At 49.4% G+C, this 21868-nt stretch overlaps 7 protein-coding genes across 7 annotated transcripts; 5 read left to right on the top strand and 2 right to left on the bottom strand.

Annotated features, from left to right (window-relative positions):
• Positions 1-526: 526 nt before the first annotated feature.
• KD926_010317 (HIG1 domain-containing protein) lies at positions 527-1433 on the top strand (the record flags this gene model as incomplete). The annotated part of the gene is made up of 2 exons (XM_053095792.1): positions 527-567; positions 650-1433. The coding sequence occupies 2 exons, from the start codon at positions 527-529 to the stop codon at positions 1431-1433; spliced, it is 825 nt and encodes a 274-aa protein (XP_052959975.1).
• A 1691-nt stretch (positions 1434-3124) lies between these two features.
• KD926_010316 (ABC transporter CDR4) lies at positions 3125-7674 on the bottom strand (the record flags this gene model as incomplete). Its single annotated transcript, XM_053095791.1, has 3 exons — positions 3125-6936; positions 7014-7242; positions 7372-7674. 3 exons carry the CDS (start codon positions 7672-7674, stop codon positions 3125-3127), a joined length of 4344 nt encoding a protein of 1447 aa, XP_052959974.1.
• A 1193-nt stretch (positions 7675-8867) lies between these two features.
• On the top strand, positions 8868-10867 carry KD926_010315 (fungal specific transcription factor domain-containing protein; the record flags this gene model as incomplete). The annotated part of the gene is made up of 5 exons (XM_053095790.1): positions 8868-9147; positions 9199-9668; positions 9736-9914; positions 9976-10551; positions 10612-10867. The coding sequence occupies 5 exons, from the start codon at positions 8868-8870 to the stop codon at positions 10865-10867; spliced, it is 1761 nt and encodes a 586-aa protein (XP_052959973.1).
• Positions 10868-13231: 2364 nt separating this feature from the next.
• Positions 13232-14404, top strand: KD926_010314 (Aldo/keto reductase; the record flags this gene model as incomplete). Its single annotated transcript, XM_053095788.1, has 1 exon — positions 13232-14404. One exon carries the CDS (start codon positions 13232-13234, stop codon positions 14402-14404), a length of 1173 nt encoding a protein of 390 aa, XP_052959972.1.
• Positions 14405-15169: 765 nt separating this feature from the next.
• KD926_010313 (fungal specific transcription factor domain-containing protein) lies at positions 15170-17134 on the top strand (the record flags this gene model as incomplete). Its single annotated transcript, XM_053095787.1, has 1 exon — positions 15170-17134. The coding sequence occupies one exon, from the start codon at positions 15170-15172 to the stop codon at positions 17132-17134; it is 1965 nt and encodes a 654-aa protein (XP_052959971.1).
• Positions 17135-17801: 667 nt separating this feature from the next.
• KD926_010312 (uncharacterized protein) lies at positions 17802-18834 on the top strand (the record flags this gene model as incomplete). Its single annotated transcript, XM_053095786.1, has 2 exons — positions 17802-18117; positions 18251-18834. 2 exons carry the CDS (start codon positions 17802-17804, stop codon positions 18832-18834), a joined length of 900 nt encoding a protein of 299 aa, XP_052959970.1.
• Positions 18835-19123: 289 nt separating this feature from the next.
• Positions 19124-21570, bottom strand: KD926_010311 (uncharacterized protein; the record flags this gene model as incomplete). The annotated part of the gene is made up of 2 exons (XM_053095785.1): positions 19124-21325; positions 21385-21570. The coding sequence occupies 2 exons, from the start codon at positions 21568-21570 to the stop codon at positions 19124-19126; spliced, it is 2388 nt and encodes a 795-aa protein (XP_052959969.1).
• Positions 21571-21868: the final 298 nt, after the last annotated feature.

Raw genomic sequence — 21868 nt, 5'->3', positions numbered from 1 at the left:
AAGGCGCTCTGGGTGAATTGGTCGTGAAATAATGTTATCATCGATAAGTGAATTTTTTTTCAGTAGTAGTTCGGACCTGATCTCCGACAAAATTCCAGTCGATCTAGATTTACGAACGAGAGTAAGAATGGTCATGGTTAACAAGTCCCGACCGACCAGGTTGCAGCTCGGTAAGGGTGTTTCCTGACCTCTGTTGAGTTGAAAAAGTCACCAGAACGACACCGCGGAGGAACGTTGCCGTCTGAGTCAGCGCTTCTCGTGCGAGATGTTTGTCAGCAGCCACTCCGAGTTATTGCCGCGAGTCCCCGAGGTCGGGAATCCCGTGCATCGTACGTCACCGGGCTTTGCTCACCTTAAGTTCCGAATATCTCCTGCCTTCGAGATTTTTTTCTTTTTCTCATCCTCATCTCACCGCATCCTATCTGGATATATTATCGCCAGTGCTCCTTCGAATTGTCACTGTTAATATTTCTCTCAACTCATCATCACCGTTCAATTTCGTTAACTCCACCTTCGTCAACCCACCATGAAGCTTCTCACTAAGGAAGAAGAGAATGCCCACTACAGGTTCGTCGCCCCTCCTCGCCTCAATTATCGCCTCCTCCACGCTCTTTCCCCCCTCAAGACTAACATAACAATCACTTCACAGCTCCGTCGTCAAAGGCGGCAGTATCGGTACCGTCTGCGGTCTTGCCGCCGGTGCCGCGGGTGTCATGCTCGCGTCGCGCCGTTACCACACCATCCGCAACCTCACCCTCCCTATGAAGGCCTTCCTGGTGACCTCGTCAGGTACCTTCGTGGGAATTATCGCCGCCGACCACGCCTCGCGGTCCTTCGAGGCTGAGCGCAACCAGCAGATGCAATGGTACGAGAACCGCGAGCAGCGGCTGCGCTCCGAGGAGCTCTCCCAGCTGACCATGCTCGATCGCGCGATGCTCTGGGCCCGCCGCGAGAAGTACAAGATCGTCGGCGTCACCTGGATCGCCTCCATGATCGGCTCCTTCGCCCTCGTCGGCCGCAACCCTTACCTCTCGGGGCAGCAGAAGATCGTCCAGGCGCGTGTCTACGCCCAGGGCTTGACCCTCGCCGTGCTGGTCGCGTCTGCCGGTTTCGAGATCTCTGACCAGCGCAGGGGCAAGGGCCTCCTGGAAGCGTCGAAGGAGCAGAAGAAGAAACAGGTGGCTATGGAGAAGGCTCAACAGGAGGAGTCCGCCGAGAGTGGCGACCTATGGAAGGATATGGTTGCCGCCGAGGAGGAGCGATTGAAGAAGAAGCACGTGTCGTTGTATGAGAAGCACGGCGAGCATGGCCACCACGGCCATGACCATGCCGACGCTAAGGAATCCGCTCCGGCTTCTACTCCTGCTCCTGCTCCTGCCAAGGAGGAGGCCCAATCGCCGGCGCCGGCGACCGAGGAGAAGAAGGAGAACTAGAGCTCTGCTTTAATTGTGCTTTTTGAGCTTTTCCTTTCCTGCAAACTTCTTCTATTCTGCATATCCGTCACCAGCGGAGAATGTCCAACCCCAATACTCCTTATGTTGATGATTATTGTTTAGTTTTCAGGGAAAAGTGCTCGCTTTCCACTTGGGATTCTCTTGGGATATACATCGTGACATCTATTTTTCTTTTCTTTTCACGTCCCATCAGTTGCGTGGCGAAATGGCGTTTTCTCTTTCCTTCATTTCCTGGATTCTTTTGCATGTATAGGTGGTATTGTATACGTACACTGGATGTACGGTGTGGTGTACATCTTATACGATTTCTGTATATGCCTTTTTTCTATATCTATCCATCTTCTCTCTTCTCTGTCTCTCCTCATCTCCACAATCGAATGGCTCGTTCATTATTCACTGAGCGCATTTTCTTTTCAACCCACGCATTCCATCCTCTTTATATTCAATTGTTTTGGGGGGGCTATGCTATGACGTTCCTCAATATTGCGTACATTGCCATCCTAGTTACAAAACTTACAATAGAGATAGAAACGCAACGCCAGATCCCGATCAAAGCACGATAAAATCTTTATTAGAGAAGGACTTCACTCCACATTGAGAGCGGCACGTGCGTTATGTTTTACATGTCCAGATGCATAGCAGTTAAATCGAGTGATAAAAATAGGTTAAAGATCTACCAAGATCGACAGACAGGATGCCTGGACCAGGATATGATTGATGGCAAAAATTAGGATTGCAGTTAGGTCCACTAGCCCCAGAATGGCTTAGTGCACATCATGGGTCTCCGGCCAGCCAAGCATCTCACCTCCAATAGATTCACCATCGCAATCACCGAATGATCATGTCTTTGCCTACCTCTACCTGCATATATTCACAGAAAAAAAATCTACGTCCACTTGACTAGCAGTCATCCCTAATCCTTTTTTTATCTCCTTTCAACGCCCACCCACAAGATATGTCCTTCGTACCAGACCGTGATGCCAGGGCATCTAGCCATGATGATAATAAATGGCTTGAGATCGATCTGTATTTATGCTTTTAAAGGTTAAGGGAAGAAAGATAAGGAAGTAGGGCTAACCTTTTTCTACAGAACCTCATTTTTCGGTGGTTACCTTCTTCGATTATATCCACTTCGGTGTTTGTCTTCTTCGGTGTGTGTTTCTTCTTCGGCCTTCGTCTTCTGCTTCGGTCTTTGCCGTTGTCTCGGATGTAACACTAGTAGTAGCCGGTGTTGAGCGTGCATAATGGTTAAGTCGATTGTTGGGCATTTCCTCATACGCAATTTTCGTAGCTATCAGTGGAGGGGCTAGATGAGCATTGTTAAGTAAGGAAAAATGTAGTTAATTATGTTAGTCATTATTAATAGAAGATTTAGTCAGGTGTTAGTCCAAAGCAAAGTATTCATGATCTCCATATTTGGAAGAGTCTTTCTAGATCAATTCGCCTGCTACATCTACATAGGACTACTTTGCTGACTAGCAATCGATTGAGAATTTTTTGGTTAACAAAGACAATTCAAATTTAGAAGGATATAGATGACCGAAAAGATAAATAAAGAGATAGTAGATAGAATTGCAGCAAAAATGGATAAAACCATGTAACATGCGGAAACACGCGTGATATCGGGAATCCGTAAATGGGACGGAAAATCAAGTTTGAACGAAGGCATCTCAACTCTTATGCGGATCCGAAACCCTCTGACTTTTGGGCACGCGAGCCAACCAATAGATAAAGACTGTCCCGACAACGTTGAACGCAATATATGCCCACATCAGGCCGAAGTTCCGCCACGCATCTGAGGACTCACTCGATATACCCCGTAGGAAAGCATCGGTCTCGCTGATCGGGCAAAAGGCACATTCGGACGTGGCTTGCGGATCCTTCAGGTAGCCATTATGAGTAATTTCGAGGAAGGGATTCATATATTCCTGACAGGTTTGGTTCGCCGGCGGTTGGAACTTCAAATACTCAACCTCTTCGCAAGTGACCTTTGTCCCAGAGAGACCAGTTGAAAGCATCCCAGAGATTAGATAGGTAAACGGCGAAACGCGGTACATAAATACCCAGAATCCTGGTAATGCCTCTTTTGTAGCGAGTACACCGCAGAAGAGAAGACAAAGGGAGAACAATAGAGAGGCAACATTGCTGCCGGTTTCGGCCAGTTCAATCCCTGCTATCACCATGTGGGCGAACGTAGAGGTGAAAAGGAGGAATGTCAAGATCAGCAAAAACATCAAGGCTCCCCTTTCCGAGACGGCATCGGTTGGCTTCGCATTGTTATAGAGCCCAATCGGATAATACCAGCACACGAAAATGAGAAGCGCCATGAGGCTGTTCCAAGGTAGTTCAACAATAATGTTGGCGGTTATGAAGGCTTGCCATGAATAGGCCTTGGATTGACGCTCGCGAGCCTCATATAACGATCTTTGAGTCACAAAGTTGGGCATTATCATTTGGGTCAAATTCCCAAAGATAGTTAATAACATGAACATGCAGAGCATTTGGTTCTGCAAGCCTTGCATAGATGTCTTCGCTTGAAAGAATGAAAATCCGATGTAAAGGGCGGTGAAAATACATAGAGCGGCTTTGGACCAAATATAAGTGGGCGAGCGATAATACTGAGCAAAGATGCGGACCAAGCATTCCCATAGTTGAGCGTGAAATGGTGCAGCGAATTCTCGAAAAACTTCTGAGTCAAGTTTCTCCCGTGGTCTGGTAGACAGAGAAGATTTCAATTCCGCGAGATGCTCTTTCATCTGAACGTATTCCGGACTCTCTCGCCACACCTTGAACCAGTCAATATCACTGTGAGATCCAGGAGCCGCCCCAATGACCTCTAGCATCCACTCTGCCGGATTCTCTCCCATTTGGAGTGCTTTGGCATTGTTGCGCTCAAAGTAGCTTGATAATGTGGATGAATTCTCGCCTATCTCACCAAAGTAGATGGTCTTGCCCCCTGTATCAAGGAAAAGAAGACGGTCAAATCGCTGGAACAGCATTGCGGAAGGCTGATGTATGGTACAGAGGATTGCTTGGCCGTGTTTTGCCAATGTATCGATCAGATCCAAGATGGACCAGGATGTCTGACTATCCAAACCCGAAGTAGGTTCGTCTAGGAAAAGCAGAAGCTGCGGCTTCGCAGCAAGCTCGACGCCGATAGTCAACCGCTTGCGCTGTTCAACATTCAGTCCTACCCCAGGAACACCTATCACTGCATCCGCATAAGCCTCCATACCCAGAAGCTTGATCACTTCCTCAACGTAGTCAATTTTCTGTTTGCGGCTGAGATGGGCAGGTTGGCGCAGCAAAGCGCTGAATTCAAGGGCTTCGCGAACATTCGACGTTGCTAGATGGAGGTCCTGCTGCTGTACATAGCCCGTCTTCCGTTGAAAAGAACTATCACGAGGGTGCCCATCAACAAGCATCTGGCCAGTGACTACTCCCATCGTCACTCTGGTTGCAAGAACATCAAGCAATGTGGTTTTACCAGCCCCCGAGACACCCATCAATGCGGTGCAGGTGCCAGGTTTAACCCAACCGTCCACGTTGTCCAGGATTCTTCTCGGGGTTCCTTTGATCTTGATGTCATAGCAGACGTCCTCCCACTGGAAGATTGAGGTTTGCTTTTGAATGTCCGCAGACTCAGAAGGAGTGGACGAGGCGGATTCCGCCGTCCCCGAGGGCTGCGAGGAGATCTCCAAATCCTCGCTATCAGGATGCTTCAACTGGTGGCCACGGCGGAACAGAAGAACCTCCCCTTTTGACTTCTGCTCCGATATGAGCTCAGTCGCCAGGACATATGTAAAGAAGAAGAAGACCATGAACCCCAGAATAATCCCCATGTTTCTCCATAAGTGCGCCGGGCTATAATGATAGCTTAGCTCGAGAAACCGTGTCCCATCCACCACCATGGAACCAGGCTCGGCACCAACGGTAGAACAAATCCGATGGTTCAACGGAACTGCATTATATTGCCCTCCTGATGGAATAATGGTTGTGCATGGGAACTGTCTGCCAGCAAATTCGTTAACCATAAAACTCTCGAACGAATAGGCAATTGGGTTGACATAGTTCATCCAGCGGGACCAGCCAAGCATATTTCTTGTGGGTATAGTGAATCCTGTGTAGAGAACCAGGCCTAATATTAGTATAGCGGCAGGGACGAGGGCCGACGAGAGTGAGCGCGATGAGGCGGCGATGGTGCGAAAAACCATTGACATGGTGAAACATGTGACAATAGAAAAAATCCAGAAGGTGAAGAAAGCCCCGGCATCACGTCGTAGGTTTGTAATAAAGTAGAGTGGTACATTGAAAGTAACTGAGTTGATCAATTTGTAGGGTACATCACAGATTATAGACGAGATAGCTTCCACGCAAGGATGATAAAAAGCGTACCTCGCATGCTTCTCCACAATTGGCCGCTGCGCATACAGGGTGAGAATTTCAAGGGAGGTGGAGAATGCGTTTAAAAGCACTGCGAAGAAAAGCAAAGCTGAGCGAGAGTAGAAGCTGAGGGTGTTGTTTGGGAGATCAAAGAAAATCGAGCCAAGAATCAGTGCCATAATAAGGTTTCCGATCAGAGAGCTTGCAGTCAAGCTGAAATCTCCACGAAGACGCTGGAAACAACGGCTGATGCAGAGGTTGATCTGATTCCAGATTGAAATGGTGTATGGAGACTTGGCTCGTTGTGAGTTCGCTTGTACCACTTGGCGAGCTTTCACGAATGTATCATAAGAAGAGCCTCCGATGGGATACTGGGCCTCGAAGTGCTCGATTTCTCTAAGAAGTCGAGCACGAGAACTGCTTTTCTTCCACATTGCCGCGAATTCGTCCGGGGTACGAGGCACGTATCCTTCGAACCCTGGTCGAACTAAACGCTCCGTAGGACTAGTGAGCGACGTGAGAAAGTCTGCAGTGGTCTGGCGCTCTGGACAGTCGAATCCCGTCTCAAAAAAGAACTTCTTAGCCTCGGATGCCGGTCCAAAATATATTTGGCGTCCCTCGTAGAGCACAGTCACCTTGTCAAAAACGTCGTAGGCACTTTGCGATGCTTGGTATATAGCGAGACAGACGGTTGTGCCTGAATACCGACTCATCAGAGCAAGGTTCTTACAGAACTCCAATGCGTTGGCGCTATCAAGACCCCTCGTGCTGTTATCCCAACATTGAACCGGGCTTTGGCTTAGAGTTGCCTCTGCGATGCTAACGCGTTTTCTCTCGCCGCCACTGATTCCCCGAATGAAGTCATTGCCAACACGGGTGTTGATAGTGTGATTCAGCCCAAGCATAGTCATAACCACATCTCTCATGTGCTCTGCGTACTTTTTGGCACTCACGCCACCAAGCCGATTCTTAGGGGCTCTTGCAAGGGCGGCAAAGGTTAAGGTGTCACCAACCGAGAGCTGGGGAAAGTGAATCTCTGTCTCGGCAGAGTAGATCGCTTCGCCTTTGAAGTTTTTCTGCATTTGCTTAGAAGATATACCTTTCGTACCTTGTCAGCTAATTCTTTGGGGTACTATTCCACGTGAGAGGAGATCCAAGATATAAAGGAATACGTACCTTGGTAGTTCAGCACCGATGCGTCTGACATCTGGATCCCATTCATTTCCCCAGCAATCGTTTTGAGAAAAGTTGAGCAACCGCTACCGGGTCTTCCCAAGACAACTAGCATTTCACCACTTCTGACTAGCCCCTCAAAATCGCGAATGATCTGAATCTTTGGCATCTTGAGTCCAACTAGCCGGCGGAAAACGGTTCCAATCTCGAGCAGGATGTTCAGTGCATTTTTCTAGTATTCCGTTAGAGAGCCGAATCCATGGACACTGAGGTTTTTGAACGCAACACCAGCCGTCCGCTCCGGATACTTTTCTGGCTCGTTATGTCTGACCGCCAACAACATTTTCAGCCAGTCTTTGACTCTGAAATTTGGATTGTGCGGGTTGACCGTAGACTCCGGGTCCTTAACCGTGAATGGATTGTCGATGATGACCTTTTCAGAGAATTGAGTGGAGTGACGCGTGAGCTGCCTTGCTAGATGGCTGACAATAGACATTCTCCCGACCTCCTCCGTTTGTAGAGTCTCGATATCACATTTTTCCTGACTTCGATCCTCCGGTAAGGCATGGGCTGGATTGTCATCGTGAGGTGAAGGGGGAAGATTATGGCTAACCACCGATTGGGACCGACGAGGATTCGGGTTGATAGTGCCCAATAGCGACATGGTGGTACGTGGTATTTGGTCTTTTTAGATGTGTAAATTAGGAGTTAGAAGGACTAGGGAGGTGTCGAGAACGACGGTGTATTTGTCCATGTACTTCACATAGGAGATACTAAGCGAAAGGGAGAAGGTGCAACTCGAGGTCTTCCTGTCGAGATCTTTAAATCCTAGACTGGCATGTAAGATATGGGCCACTCTTAGGAGCAGGAAAGGAAGAAAAGGACCGACGGCTGTCAACAAAGAAAAAGAAAAAGTTCAGATTCATACCAGGGCTGAGACTTCCTAATGAGGGCTGGGCTGGCTTGGATAACCTTTCTTCTTCCGTACACAAGATATGCATGGCTCCGGCTTCCCGGAGGAGAGAATGCATGAGAATTCGTATGTTGACGGATTGTTCTGGCCGAAAAGCTCGGGTGAAATGAAAATGACATAGCAGGTGCATCCTGGGATAGGATGTCTGTACCTCCCCGGGGCATCGGGAGATGAGGGACCCGGTGAAGTCAGAAACACCTCAGGCATTCATTCAAACTTCCCCCGACTCCATGAATGATACCCATCAGGTCTAGTGCCATCTTAAGGTTGAGGTACCTCACGTGGTAAGATACAGTGCCCCCAGCGTACTGCCGTCAAACATTGTCACGTATGTATTAAGATTATCCGCAATTGCCATGTATCTTACTGTGTTAATACAACTATCCCGATCATTTCCAAAAAGCATCCGGTATCCGATACGTGTATGGTCATCTCGGGTCCACCAGCACTCCTCCCAAGGTATAGACTAGACGGGAGATCAGCTGTCAAATGTCCCCCTAGTGCCTGCAACAGCCCACTTCCACCTCATCTATCTCATTCATGCGGCAAGATGAGCCCCGGAAAGCCAAATGTAAGCTACTCTCTTACCCAGGCAGATTTTTTTCCCTATCATTACTAACAGTGATTATTTGGAGACTTGTGATGTATGTCAACGCAGGAAACCAAAATGCGACGCCGACGGCAGGCCGAGATGCTCTCATTGCGAGAGAGGCGTGAACCCACGTTCAGTCGGAAAGAATAGAAGGGTCAGACAAACAAGACAAAAGTAACTATAGAAATACGATCGCCGATCCAATTGCTTTTATCCCGAGGAATGTTAACATGATTCGCTTGTGCCATGCAGTCTGTCTTTGATCAATCGTCTCGAATCAAACCTGCAACGAATGGAAACATGTCTACAACATCTGGGGCTTGATCTCTCTGTTTTAGAAAATGGGTCGGGTTCTTCGTATTCCGATGGCGGAAATTATTTGAATCACGCCACGCATGCCTTGAACCTTGAAGGGTCCGCAGAAGAAATGCATCGACAGCGCACCCCTGCCATTCCAGCTGAATATACCGAATCAAACATGACGAGCTCACCCGAGATAGAAAACTCCCTATTAGATTCTCTAGCATCTTATCTTGTTCCACAATATCTCGCTCACAAGCCAACCCTTGTAGGTGGGTGATTCACTAATCTGGGCGAGAACGACCAACTAAGATCCCAGACAGATCTGCCGACAATACTCTCGCGAGACGAAGCCAGCCATGTCCAAGAAAACCCCGAGATGTTGGAATCTTTGGAACTGTTAGATCATCATTGCCACAGCGCATTAAGCAGCCCGCTCGCCGAGACATGTCCCAGGAAAGCTTTCCATCCCCTGCCCCGAAAAGATGAAGCCATGTCTTTACTTCATGACTATTTACAAACCGTAAATGTCCTTTGCCCGCTGTTTCAGCCTTTGGTGCTTCTATCAATGTTCGAAAGTGAAGATTTAAACGCTATGCTTCAATTTCCCAGCCGCTGGGCGTGCATCAACGTTGTTCTCGCTATGGGGTACATCCTGCGTATCAAAGATAAAAGTGTGGCACAGCCAGATCACCAAAAAAGCTGGCATTTCATTAAGAATGCCCTGGGGGCTTTGACCGAGATTTGCCTCGGTGCACCTGATCTGTGGGCTGTTCAGGCGCTTATCGGAATGGTACAGTTCGTTCGGCATTACTGTTACCCTATCAAAACCACCCTCTAAGTTGTGTTATTCTTTTTAGACATTCTTCCTCCTGGGCACTCCAAGCGCTCGACCTTGCAGCTTCTTGATCTCGACTGCCATTAATATCGGTCATCAGATTGGGCTAGAGAGAACCGATGAAAACAGCTTGGCATTGGATCCTGAAGAACTGGAGCAAAGACGGAGAATTTTCTGGATTTCTTACAGTATTGATCGAGAGTATGCCAAAATCAGGTTTCCTTCACTCTAAACCGAAGATCCACATTAATATATACTCTAGGATTTCACTTCGATTTGGATGTGTTCCTTCACAGAGGGACGAAGACATTGCGGTAAACCTACCGGCTGAATTCCCCGCCGATAAAGTTGGCCTGATACCCACTAAGGATGGCCAAGAGAGTTTCAACGTATTCCGATCCTGTTGCAAACTTGCCGTGATCAAAGGCCATGTTTACAAGCGCCTCTATTCGGCTGCAGCCACAGACAGACCTCTCGCCCAGACAGTAGCTGCGATTTCCTCGCTAGATGAGGAGCTCCAACGATGGAAAGCAGATATTCCATCCCAATATCAACCAGACTCTCGGCTCCCTTCGCTATTACCCGAGTCACCAGAGCTTGGGCTCCTTCTCCTAGCGCATTACTCATACTTCAATTGCATAATTTCAATGCATCGCCTAATCGTCACTCAAGAACTTATCAAGGGAATGGATTTGACGCAGAAAATCGGCCTCTTCACGTCAACAACTCCACCATCGAATTCAAACGTATTCATGTCGGCGTCACTCTGCGCTCGAGCAGCGAGAGATTCGATCCATCTGATGAAGTACATGCCGACAGGGAACATCTTTACAACCGGGTAAAGCAACGCCCAGTTTATCAAATAGGTTTAGCATGCTAATCAAAAACGTGATTGAAGAATTCTCATCCATTATGCGATGGTCGCGTCGAAAACCCTCTCTTTCGGCATCCTGCGCAATCCCAATGAGGCTTCTCGAGTCTACGACATGAAACTAATATCACAGGTGGAAGAGTTTCTCTCATCTCTAATTCTTAGCACTCCTAATGAAGGAGTCAAGCGGTTAGTTCAGTACTGCGCTCGGTACCGCTCCGTCGCGGAGGCGGCAATCAAGCAGGCCGCGAAGGACCCTCAACACCAATCAATGACAATATAATTCTCATCATGCATCATCCTGAAACTTGTATAGGAGTTGATATCCAATAATATTCAGTGTACTGTGTGTTGAATGCCATTTCAATTGACATTAACTTTTGGTCAACATCCCATCTTGTTTGTACCGGGATATAAATTCCTCCCAGTCTTCTTCAAACTTTTCCACTTCCGGTAGCTTCGCAATCTTCTTTATATTCTACTTGTATAGAATGATATGCAGTCACAAATCACCCGAAAGCCCTCTTGTAATTAAAAGAAGACTCTTAGTTTGAAGAAGGCAACAGCCCAAGTCCAATATATAAATATCTCTCGACGACGCTGTTAATGTCTGCATTACTACAGAGAAATCTAGACATGTATTGCTTCTCCTAATTAGACTCCAGAAATTACCGCTGTTTATTTCCTGCACTGTAAGATTCCACGTTTGATATCAGGTACGGAACATATTTCGTGTAGGACAAGGGGTGTAAAACAGTATACAATGTTTGTTATGTTTAGCAAAGAAGATACTCCGGTCGAGTCTTAATGCTTAATGCTTATCGCTTTTCCTTCTCGGTGGTAAAAAGAAGAAGAATGATGAATCTAGTGCCTGACATCTCCAGCCTTCAACCAACTACGGCATGATACCCGCTCTACCGCCATGCAGGCTTCCAAGAAAGATACTCCATCCCCAGCATGCTTGACAACGGCACAGCAGCGCTTTCCAAGTCTCCACCGTGACCCAGTGGGAACAGCCACAAAAAGAAAAATATCAAGAGAGAAAGTATGCAGAGAACGTTATAGATGACCACCACCCGAAAGCAGGGCATCTCGCGCGCATATATCCCCCAAAAAGCCTCTCGCTGATCACCACCCTCTTCCAGCTCGTATTTTTTTTTTTTTTTGGGCAGCATATCGAGAATTTCACATGAGTGTGAACTGGCTCTTTTACATCGATGGAAGAAGTGGACCGACCATGGGTCTGGTCGGTAGCATGCATAGAATCGCGAGTAGAACTCGTGAGCGGATATGGGGGGAATACCATGCATCGGCTTTGGATTGTAGTCATAGTCATGGTTGTGTATGTCAGGACACTCATCTCTCTTTCGGAGAGCATATTCCGAGTCATCAAACTTTTCGCATTGTGGTTGATCAGTGTGGCGTCGTATGGCCATGACCTATTTGCTACTTACTTGGTAGAACTCGCAGTGTGAGAATCTCCACACGCTGAGCAAGGCTCGCACGTTTCCTCGCAGTCGACGGTGACGAGCTGCTAGAGCCCTGACTTCGCATACTTTGATGCCTGCCAGGCGTCTCACCCGCTGGCATGGGATTCTTGATTATTCGCGAAAGCTTATTTGCAAAGGGCAAGGGCACTGCAGCCGATCGGCTTTCACCGCACGTCTGAAAACTGTCAGCAAGGATGCATGGGTCTTTTTGCCGGCTTTAAAACCTACGCAAGTCCAAAAAACCCTGACTTCTCCATCTGATAAGGGTCGCATATATGGTGTGAATGGCCACCAATCCCCATTTTTCCCCGGTCCATCCTTGGACCAGGCCCTGGAAACGATTAAACCAGCCTAATCTTCTCCAGTCGAAAGAAATCCGATCAGGTGGTATGCCCTGAAGCCCCACCACTACCTGACAGAGATCATGCCGAAGACGATTGTTGAGTTCGAGACCGTCAGGTTTTGGAAGTAGGTTTAAGAGTTTTCGAACACACACCCGAATCGAAGGATAGACCCAGTCATCCAGTCTTGTAATAAGTGACTGAAATCTGCCCAAGAGAAATGGCGAGTTGTGAACACGAAAAAACGGTCCGTTCCTGGTATTAGCTCGGCAATCTACATTCTGTCGAGCGAACTATCGAGACTATGATCATTGTGGGGCTTATAGACATCCACCTTAAGAGTACCTTGTATACTATAAAGGTATGAATGGCGTCAACCCCAAATGGGGCGGGGAGGGGATGCGGGGACCAATAGGGTGATTTCTCGGCTTAATTGCCTCAACTCGTGCAATTTAGGCAGGATTGGCGCATTTCCCCGATCCTTCGGCGACTTTCGCGCTCTTCAGCCTTCTGTAATTCATCCGGTCTTCATCCATCCACCTCCAGCACGCTAATCAAGTACTCCTGAGCAGTCACATCTAGTGCGGCAGGAAACACCGCTATCTCGGACCTACATTTCCTGATCCACCACGAATCGGTCAATTCCAGGCAATCCCTGCAGGCGGGGTCGTTTTCGGTCCGGCAGTGTGATAAACAACACCGGCGCTCACTTGCAAAGGTTGAACTTTTTCCAGCTTTTATAACACCTCAGAAATCACCTTTCGGGTCAGGGATACACGCCGAGGAATCATGGAAATCGACCAGCCCGATCGCACGATGGACGCGCCAGACCATTCCCGCCTACTGAAGCTTCCCCCGATTATTCTCGGTGGTGCTGGGTTTAGTTACCAAATCCATCCAGATCCAAAGAGCATTCCAATTCCGCAGATTATTCGTCGGGCGTTCGACGTGGGAATGAAAGCAATTGATACGTCACCGTACTACGAGCCATCCGAGCAACTACTAGGTGAAGCACTTGCCAGCCCCGAAGTGACCGGCAAATACTCCCGCAGCGATTATATCTTGATGACCAAAGCCGGCAGAATATCCGCCGACCAGTTTGATTACTCCGCGGAGTGTATTCAAAAGTCGGTCCAAAGGTCATTAGATCGACTGGGCACCTCCTACCTGGATGTTGTTTTTTGCCACGACGTTGAATTTGTCTCGATGGAGGAAGCCATCCAGGCCGTTGGTGCCCTTTTCGAGTTATCCGAAAAAGGCCAAGTGAGATGTGTGGGTATTTCCGGCTATTCCATAGACCGTCTGGTGCGCATTGCACATACCGTCCAGAAACAATACAATCGACCCCTCGACATTGTACAGAATTGGGCGCAAATGACCCTGCAGAACACCCGATTGGAGCGGTATGGTATCCCTGCCTTGCGTGGTGCCGGAGTCTCTACGATATGCAGTTCGAGTCCGCTGGCATCGGGTCTATTGCGAGCTGGCGACGTGCCCTCCGGCAAGCTTGGGGATTGGCACCCGGCGCCCGATGGGCTTCGCAGCGTGGTGAAGCAGTCTTCAAACTGGGTTGAAAAGCAAGGTTCGACTTTGGCTGGCCTTGCACTTCGGTTCTCCCTTGCCAGGGCAAACAGAGCGTCCAATAATGGGGTTTCCGTCCACACTATTCTGGGAATCTGCTCGCTCAGTGACATTGAAAGCAATGTACACGCTGCGCAGACCATTTTCCAAAGCAAACACGAATCAGATGAACCGGACATTTCTGTCCTGCAGGATATTAACGAAGAAATCGAACGAGTCGATCATGGGCTCTGCCACAAAGTCCGCGAAATTTTGGGGGAATGGGTGGAATACGACTTTGAGACGGGCAAGAAGGAGTCGAAAGTGTCCCTGTGGCGGCGTCGCGAGTTCTTCGCAGTTTTGATACTATCTCTGCCTATGCTGGTCTGGTCCATTGGTTTCAATCCTGTTGCTTGGTGGAATAAATAATCCGACATATTTTTGCTACCTTCTGGTTGTTTTATGTGCGGAGATGCTATGGATCAGGACCCTTCAAGATCGACCGCACTGGACATACTTCATGTTATTTTGGTACATATCATATTTGCCCTAGAATTTAGATTTTGGCTTTCCTTCTGTTCTCACATCTTCCCATCTTTCGCATTATTCCGCCAAAGTCCACCAGCCCCCTCTCTGCCAAGGCGAGGATCACGCTAAGACGAGGTTCTTCAGGCTAATTGCACTGGGGACTCCTCATCTTCGGCGGTACGCTTCCCCCGGACTCGAATGCTTGGTATGCGTCTCCTCTCTTTCCCCCACATTTTCATCTCTGGCGTGGTTGATTTCATTTCCATTGAACGCTAACCCACCCATTCGCCCGTCTTTTTGTTTCTCCGGGACCTACCTAAGACAACTGCCTAGCGTACGGCAGGTGCTTGATACTGCTTAATCAACGATCTCGATCGCGTCGTGGGGAATATGGACCCATCTTTGTCTTCGTCAGAGAACGCTCAAAACAACCGAAGGAGGATCGGGCGCGCTTGCGATCAGTGTAATTTCTCGCGCATGCGCTGCGATGGCCATGCGCCGTGGTACGATCAGATCCTTCTCGCATATTCTTTAGTTCTGACCAACCTGTCCTTATGTCATTAGTACACGTTGTGTTGGTGAGCTATAACAGTTCTTTGCCCTGGACCCAGAAGTGAATACCTAACTCTAGCAGGCTTGAGCTTGTCATGTCAATACAACCGTGAAATGAAAAAGCGCGGTCGCAGAAGCAATGCATCGAAACAGAGCCAAAGATCCACAGTGGGCGCAATACTATCTTCCGATAGCTATGGTGCGCATGGCGACATGGTGCGACATCGCTCCCAGTCCATCACTTCAATGGGCATGGCACCGCTATCATCACACCTAGCTGCCACTGAAGACGACAGGTTCAGGCAGCTACAACTTCCGCCGACAGAACCAGGAACAGCTCATGATGAGCGGACTGGTTTACCCAACGGGCCAGACTCGCGCTCAACATTCGGGTTCCGGCAAGCAGATTCCTTTTCTCCTGTCGCGTTTCCTATTTCACCCAGTGCTACTAATAGCAACGAGAATGGGCAGCAGCAGCCTATTCCATGTCGCTACCCGTGCCTTGAAAGGATCTTGCCAGGCCTGAAAGGGTTCATGTCTGCAAATGAGGCCTGCGACTTGTTGGATACCTTTTTTTCGGGGCCCGGGAACTCTCTCTCGAGTACCCACAGCCCCTACGTTCTCACTACCGTTCTGCGGAAAAAGTCGCTGCTGCATAGAACTAAACCGCGTCCTACATCACCCGCATTGCTGGCAACCATGCTCTGGTGCGTTGCCCAGACTGCTGACAGTCGTATCTACTACGTGCCCGGGGCTCGGGAGCGTATTACCAACCATCTATATTCTCTCGCCATGTCCCATTTGCGCCTAAGGGACACGGACAACTGGCACCGGGTGGCAGGAGGCTGGCAGCTCGAGGAGGACTGTATGCTGAGTGTGGGCAGCTATGAAGGGGAAAAGGCACGACGAACATTCAGTACTGGTCCACAGCCGACGGTAGACGACGTGTTGACCTTTACTCTGCTGACTGTAGTCATTTCCGGAGGCGTTTTCAAGGCTGACTGTCTCAAATGGTGGAACAAAGCCGTTGGTCTAGTCAAATTCCTCGGATACAATACCGAACCGGGCATAGCTGGAAATAGCGACATCTCCGAACATTCCTCCAGCACCATTGAAGATCAAGAAGAACGACGGCGAGCCTTCTGGCTAGTATACGCCCTAGACAGGCACCTGGCACTATCATTCAACGGATCACTACACATTCTCGACGCCGAATGTCATGTCCTTGGTCCCCTGCCCGAGGACATCTGGCAAGACCTCGATACCATCCCTCTCGATTTACTCCCACGTCGCACCTACGGCCCATCCACGACTATATCCGGACCCGGGCTGTTCGAATACTTCCTTCCACTCATGGCCATCCTTGGAGACATCATCGACCTCCGACTGCGGCACCACCACCCTCGTCTTCCGATCGACAACTCATCCTACCTCGACGCCATCAAACAAACCCTCTCCCACTGCGAATCCAGTCTCGCAGACTTTGCAGACAACACCCTCCCAGGGTCTCCCACCAACACGCGAGCGCAGCTCGTAATCGCCTACTCAACGTACATCATCAAAGTTCTCTATGTCCTCCTCCACGGCGAATGGGACGCCATCTCCATGCTTGAGGACACAGGTAATTGGATCGCCTCGCCCAGTTTCTCGGAGTGTGCTTCAAGCTCCATCGCCGCGGCCCAATGCATCAGTGACATTCTGAGCGTCGACTCGGAGCTTTCCTTCATGCCGTATCTCTTCGGCATATATCTTTTCCACGGCAGCTTTGTGCTCTTGTTATTCGCGGAGAGAATGCCCCAGATCGGACCCAATGAGTCAGTCGAGCAGGCCTGCGAGGTGATCATTCGCGCACACGAGGTTGCTATCGTGACGCTGAGCACGGACTTCCAGGTTAGTCAATTTGACGTTTTGCACACAAAACCTCGGTTCGAAACTAACACAGAAGATGCTGTAGAAAACCTTCCGCAAAGCCTTCAGGTCCATTCTGTATCGCGTCAGGCGGCCGGACTCATTCGATCCCGAGTTTCAGGTTCTTCGGAAAGAGGTGCTTTCTATGTATCGATGGACAATGGGACATAAGGGTCTCTGTTTGTGAATTTTGCAAACAATCATAGCATGAAGTAGTACTCTCCCAGATCCATGCATCTGCGATCAATTATACCTGGAAGTTCTCTGTGAACTATATCCAATGTGGTGTTTCCAAGTGTAGTGTGCATGCATACTGTGTAGTATTCGGAAATAAAGGATATTCGACAGTACCTACCTATGCCAATGAGCTTTTAAAATCCCCTCACCTACCAGGTTCAACTTCATTATGGCCCCAAATTGTTAACAGATAACACAAAAAGGCAGGTGGCTGGCCATACGACAATCACGTGGACTATCACTTGTTCTCAATGATCCTCCGCTCTCTTTCTCTCTTTGTTTTTCATCCTCTGCAAATATCAAGATCGACCCACTGTCTACAATTCCGACGTCATCGTCTCACCCAGGTATCCTAGCGGTACTCCACAGGTAGATCTCACCCAAAATAAGCCACAGCCTTGCGCTAACAACCTAAACCAGGGACCTGAAACCGTCTGACACGATTACATTATTCCTGGACCGAGCATATATAGCCCAGCAATAGCATACGATGCCATTGATCCTGATCCTGAGAAATCATCCATTCCAACTCGAAAATCAATACCCCGAAAACAGTCCTACCATCAACCTTCATTTCTCTAATATCCACCATCCAACCACAATGCCATACAAATACCCAATCCACCCGTTCCCCATACCACCAGTGCCTGCATCAGCCCTTCCCACTCAGGCAGATTATATCCAAGACCGTAACGCCATCACGGAGATCATCTTCCTGCGTTTCCGACCCAACACGCCCATTGAAGATCCGTCAACCTCCGCAGGGAAACTCTGGGCGCAGGCTCTTGATTTGATCCGCGGGTCCGAGAAACAGGGGATTCAGCCTTCTCCTGGGCTTGGGAGGTTCTATTGGGGTAGAGCTGAGGGGGGAAGTGGTGTTAAAGGTGGTGATGATGATGTGGTTCTTCTAATAATCGGTGAGATTATTTCTTCCTTCCTTCTTTCCTTTCTGTCCCTGGGTATCTATACCTATGTCTACCTACTTTCTTCTCAACTCCATTACCCAGCAAAACAAATCTAACATAATATGATCTAACCCACCAAAACCAGACTGGGACGACCTAACCCTCCACACCAAATCCCAATCCCCATCCGCCCTCTCATCAATCACAAAAACCCTCTCTCCTATCCTCCTCTCTCTCATCCGCAGCTCCATCTCCGTGAAATTCACCACCCACCCACCCCTCACAGCCACAAGCATTTCTACCCCACCCTACCCAGTGACAGCTCTCACCATCGCAAAGTTCCCCACCACCATGGACCCCGCCGAGAAGGCCCAGATTCCTTCGTTGTGGCAATACACGCGCCAGGATTTGTTTCCGAGGGGCGAGCAGCTGAGATATGGATGTTTGGGCGCGGCTGGGGGATGGGGGACCATTGTATCGGAAGGGTCGGGTGGCGATGGGAGTGGAGAAGGGGGAGATGGATTGGGGGCTGGGGCTGAAACAGGAACGGGAACGGGAGGGTGGTACGTCATGCTGGATATTTGGGAAGGGAAGGAGAGACGGGAGGAGTGGGCGCGGAGAGAGGAGGCAGAGTTATTGAAGGAAAAGTGGGAGGAGAGAGCGACGGAGGGGATGGAGACGTGGTTTGGGAAGTTGAGGATGTGGAAGACGGGGAAGGGGAGTTTGTAAGGATGATTTATTTATGAAGGCCTGGTTGGTGGTGTTTTCTAGTTGAGCTATTTTTTTCTAGAGGGGTTGACTAGGAATACAGGGGTTTATATCTGTTTGTATATCTCGTCGAGTCAACCCCTAAACGTGGGAATCCAGACACATGTATCTGTTTCTTTATCTAGTAGAGTCGAACCCTAAACATGAGTATAGCAATAATCTCATATCCAAACAGAAAAGTCAAATATTCACATTCGCACTCGCAACCATTTACATCCCCCCTACATAATCAAAGCATACTATACAAAAACTACTGCGGATCTCCCACATCACAAGTCAACCTCAAAGTACAAGTCTGCATCCAGAACTCGCCACAAACATTCTTAATCGACCCACCATTCCACGGACAGTCACTCACAATCTGATTCAACGGGTCCGCACACAGCGATTGATTAGCATCATCACCCAGATTCTGACACTCCTCCGGTGCATCGTCCGCCAGGGTCCATCCGGCGCTAATGATGTTATTACCGGCGGGGGAGGTCGGATCCGTGTGATCGAAGAATGTCTCGTTCGGCTGGTTACACCAGTATGATCCGTCAGGCTGCACGACTTCGAGGATTTTGTCTTCATCATGCTCGCCATGCGTCGGGAAGCAGCTGGCTGACTCGGTGGGACTGGGGTCCAGCGATGTCGTGGTCGGCTCTTCGGTCGTGGTTGGCTCGTCGGTCGTGGTTGGCTCGTCGGTCGTGGTCGGCTCGTCGGTCGTGGTGGGTGGGATGGTCGATGAAGCTGACGTGGGGGAATTGCTTGGGCTAGAAGAGGGCGAACGGGACGGAGAAACAAGGGTAGTAAAGCCCGTCGACTCAGGCGTCTGTGTCGCTGTAGTCGCAGTCGCACTCTGCGAGGGTGAGGCCGAATTTGTAGCGGTCCCAGCATCACTCGCCCAGGGTAGGGTGGTAGGCTGAGTCTCTTGGGCTTCCTCGATGCTCTCGGCTAGGGCAGTGTCGTAGCCTACGCTAGTATAGGTGACTACCTCGTCAATTCCAGCGGTTAGGGTGGGAGCCGTCGTGTTGCGGCATCGGTAGTCGGAGTTTGTGAAAGAACACACGTCTGCGGTAGCAGTAGAGGTTGTGCCTGTCACATCACAGCCCGTCATGGTACTGAAGCATGTCTGGCTGCAACTCTCCGTGGCAGGACATGACACTATGCAATCACTCACTGTCATCACCGATGTGCATGATGAGGACGAGGTTGTAGCTTCGGAGGTTGTAGTAGCGTCGGAGGTAGTAGCATCGGAGGTAGTAGCTTCAGAAGTGGTAGACTGCTCGCTCGATTTGGTTGACGAGTGATCATCGTCATCGTCGTCGTCGTCGTCGTCGTCGTCGTCATCTGGATCACCTTGTTCAGGGGCTCCAGGCTCCCCGTCACCGCCACCACTGCCGCAGTTAATGATACATGGGAAGTGGAATTTTGGAAGCTTAGGCAGCGAGTACTGGATTCCGGTCTTTATCGGTATTCCCCACAAGATGATAGAGCCGTCATCGTCATCGTCATCGTCATCGTCATCGCCGCCGCAATCGTCACCACAATCAGTAAGAACTGGCACTTCAGTCTCATGGCCGCCAACGGTAGTGGTCAGGATGAAGTCGTCGGTCCAGCCACTGTGGGTTACTGTAGAAGCCTTGAAGCCAGTGGGCTCGGAGGTCATTGTTGTGGTGACCTTGTCATCACTAGTGGCCGACTGGGTTGTGGAATCGCTGTCTGTTGCAGTACCCGTGTTCTCAGCAGTAGTAGTGGATGCGTCAGTCGTAGCGGCTGAATCACCAGTGGTAGCAGTCGAGTCGCCAGTGCTTTGTGTCGATGCGGTATTGGATTGATTCGAGCTTGAGTTTTCCGTACTTTTACCCGGGGTACTAGAAGGGGAAGTCGGTGTGGTACTGCTGCTTATGAGAGAACTACTACCCGAAGTTGTCGAAGTTGACTGTGCAGTCGCCGTCGAATCTTGAGTAGTGCTTTCAGAGCTATTCTCGGTAGCAGAGCTCTGCACGGAGCCATTCGAGGTTGGGCTCTTTGCGGGCGACGAAGGGGTCGACGACGGGGTCGGTCTCGATGAAGTTGACTGTTCTGTAGTAGTCTGCGAAGAGCTGGTGGTCGCAGAACTGGTAGTCGGAGAGCTGGTTGTCGGAGAACTTGGCTTTGACGAAGGGCTTGTTGGGGTGAGTGCAGAGCTTGTACTAGTAGGTCCCGTCGAGGTCGGAGACTGGGGGGTAGTAGTTTGCACGGGGGTAGAAGTAGAAGCAGACACGTCTGCGCAGACCAAATCGCGTTTCTGTACCAGCTTCGATCTACCGTCCAACGGTTGCGCAACCTCTGAGCAAACCTGGACAGGTACTAGGGCTGAAGAGCCAGCTGAATTCGTATTCCAGTCTCCGATCCAAGTGGCAGGTGCTCCTGCGTCATCAGTCGTTGTGACGAGAGGGAGCGTTTTACCACTAACGACCGTGGCATCCTGCATAACAGGATTAGTATTTAATTATCATTGCCATTGGGGGCAGGGGGGATGCATACATATCTTGAAACAAATGTAGGAGAGGCTCCGGGGATTGTTGCAGTTGAGTAGAATCCGATTTCGTCATAAGTTGTAGATTTGGCCAAATCGGTGGACTGAACGAGAGTATAGCCATGGGGCAGTCCTGGGATGGCATTGCTGCCGACCACAAGACTAAGGCCCAGTAGACTCCCAAAGAACGACATACTTCATAGGGATATATCCACCGGGGAAAGGAGAGACTGGGCTTAAAGGGAACGAGGGTAGTAACAAACTGAATTTAACGAATGACGGTATCCAGTACCTATGCAATGGAGAACCCAGGTAAGGAGTGAGTTGGACCTAGTATTCTTATAATAGAAAATGGCTGTCCATCAGGCTTCCCAAGAGAAGACCATCTCTTCAGGTCGATCAATAATATAAGGGGTTCCTCATAGAGCGCTATTTTCAACTGGAATCAAACAGGATGTATCATTATAGCAGACTGGGGAATTGTTTCAACCC

This window comes from Aspergillus affinis, assembly GCF_023601865.1.
Source record: "Aspergillus affinis strain CMG 70 chromosome Unknown NODE_7_length_541545_cov_85_609384, whole genome shotgun sequence".
Taxonomy (NCBI): Eukaryota; Fungi; Ascomycota; class Eurotiomycetes; order Eurotiales; family Aspergillaceae; genus Aspergillus; species Aspergillus affinis.
This window is presented reverse-complemented; position numbering and strand designations above follow the sequence as displayed.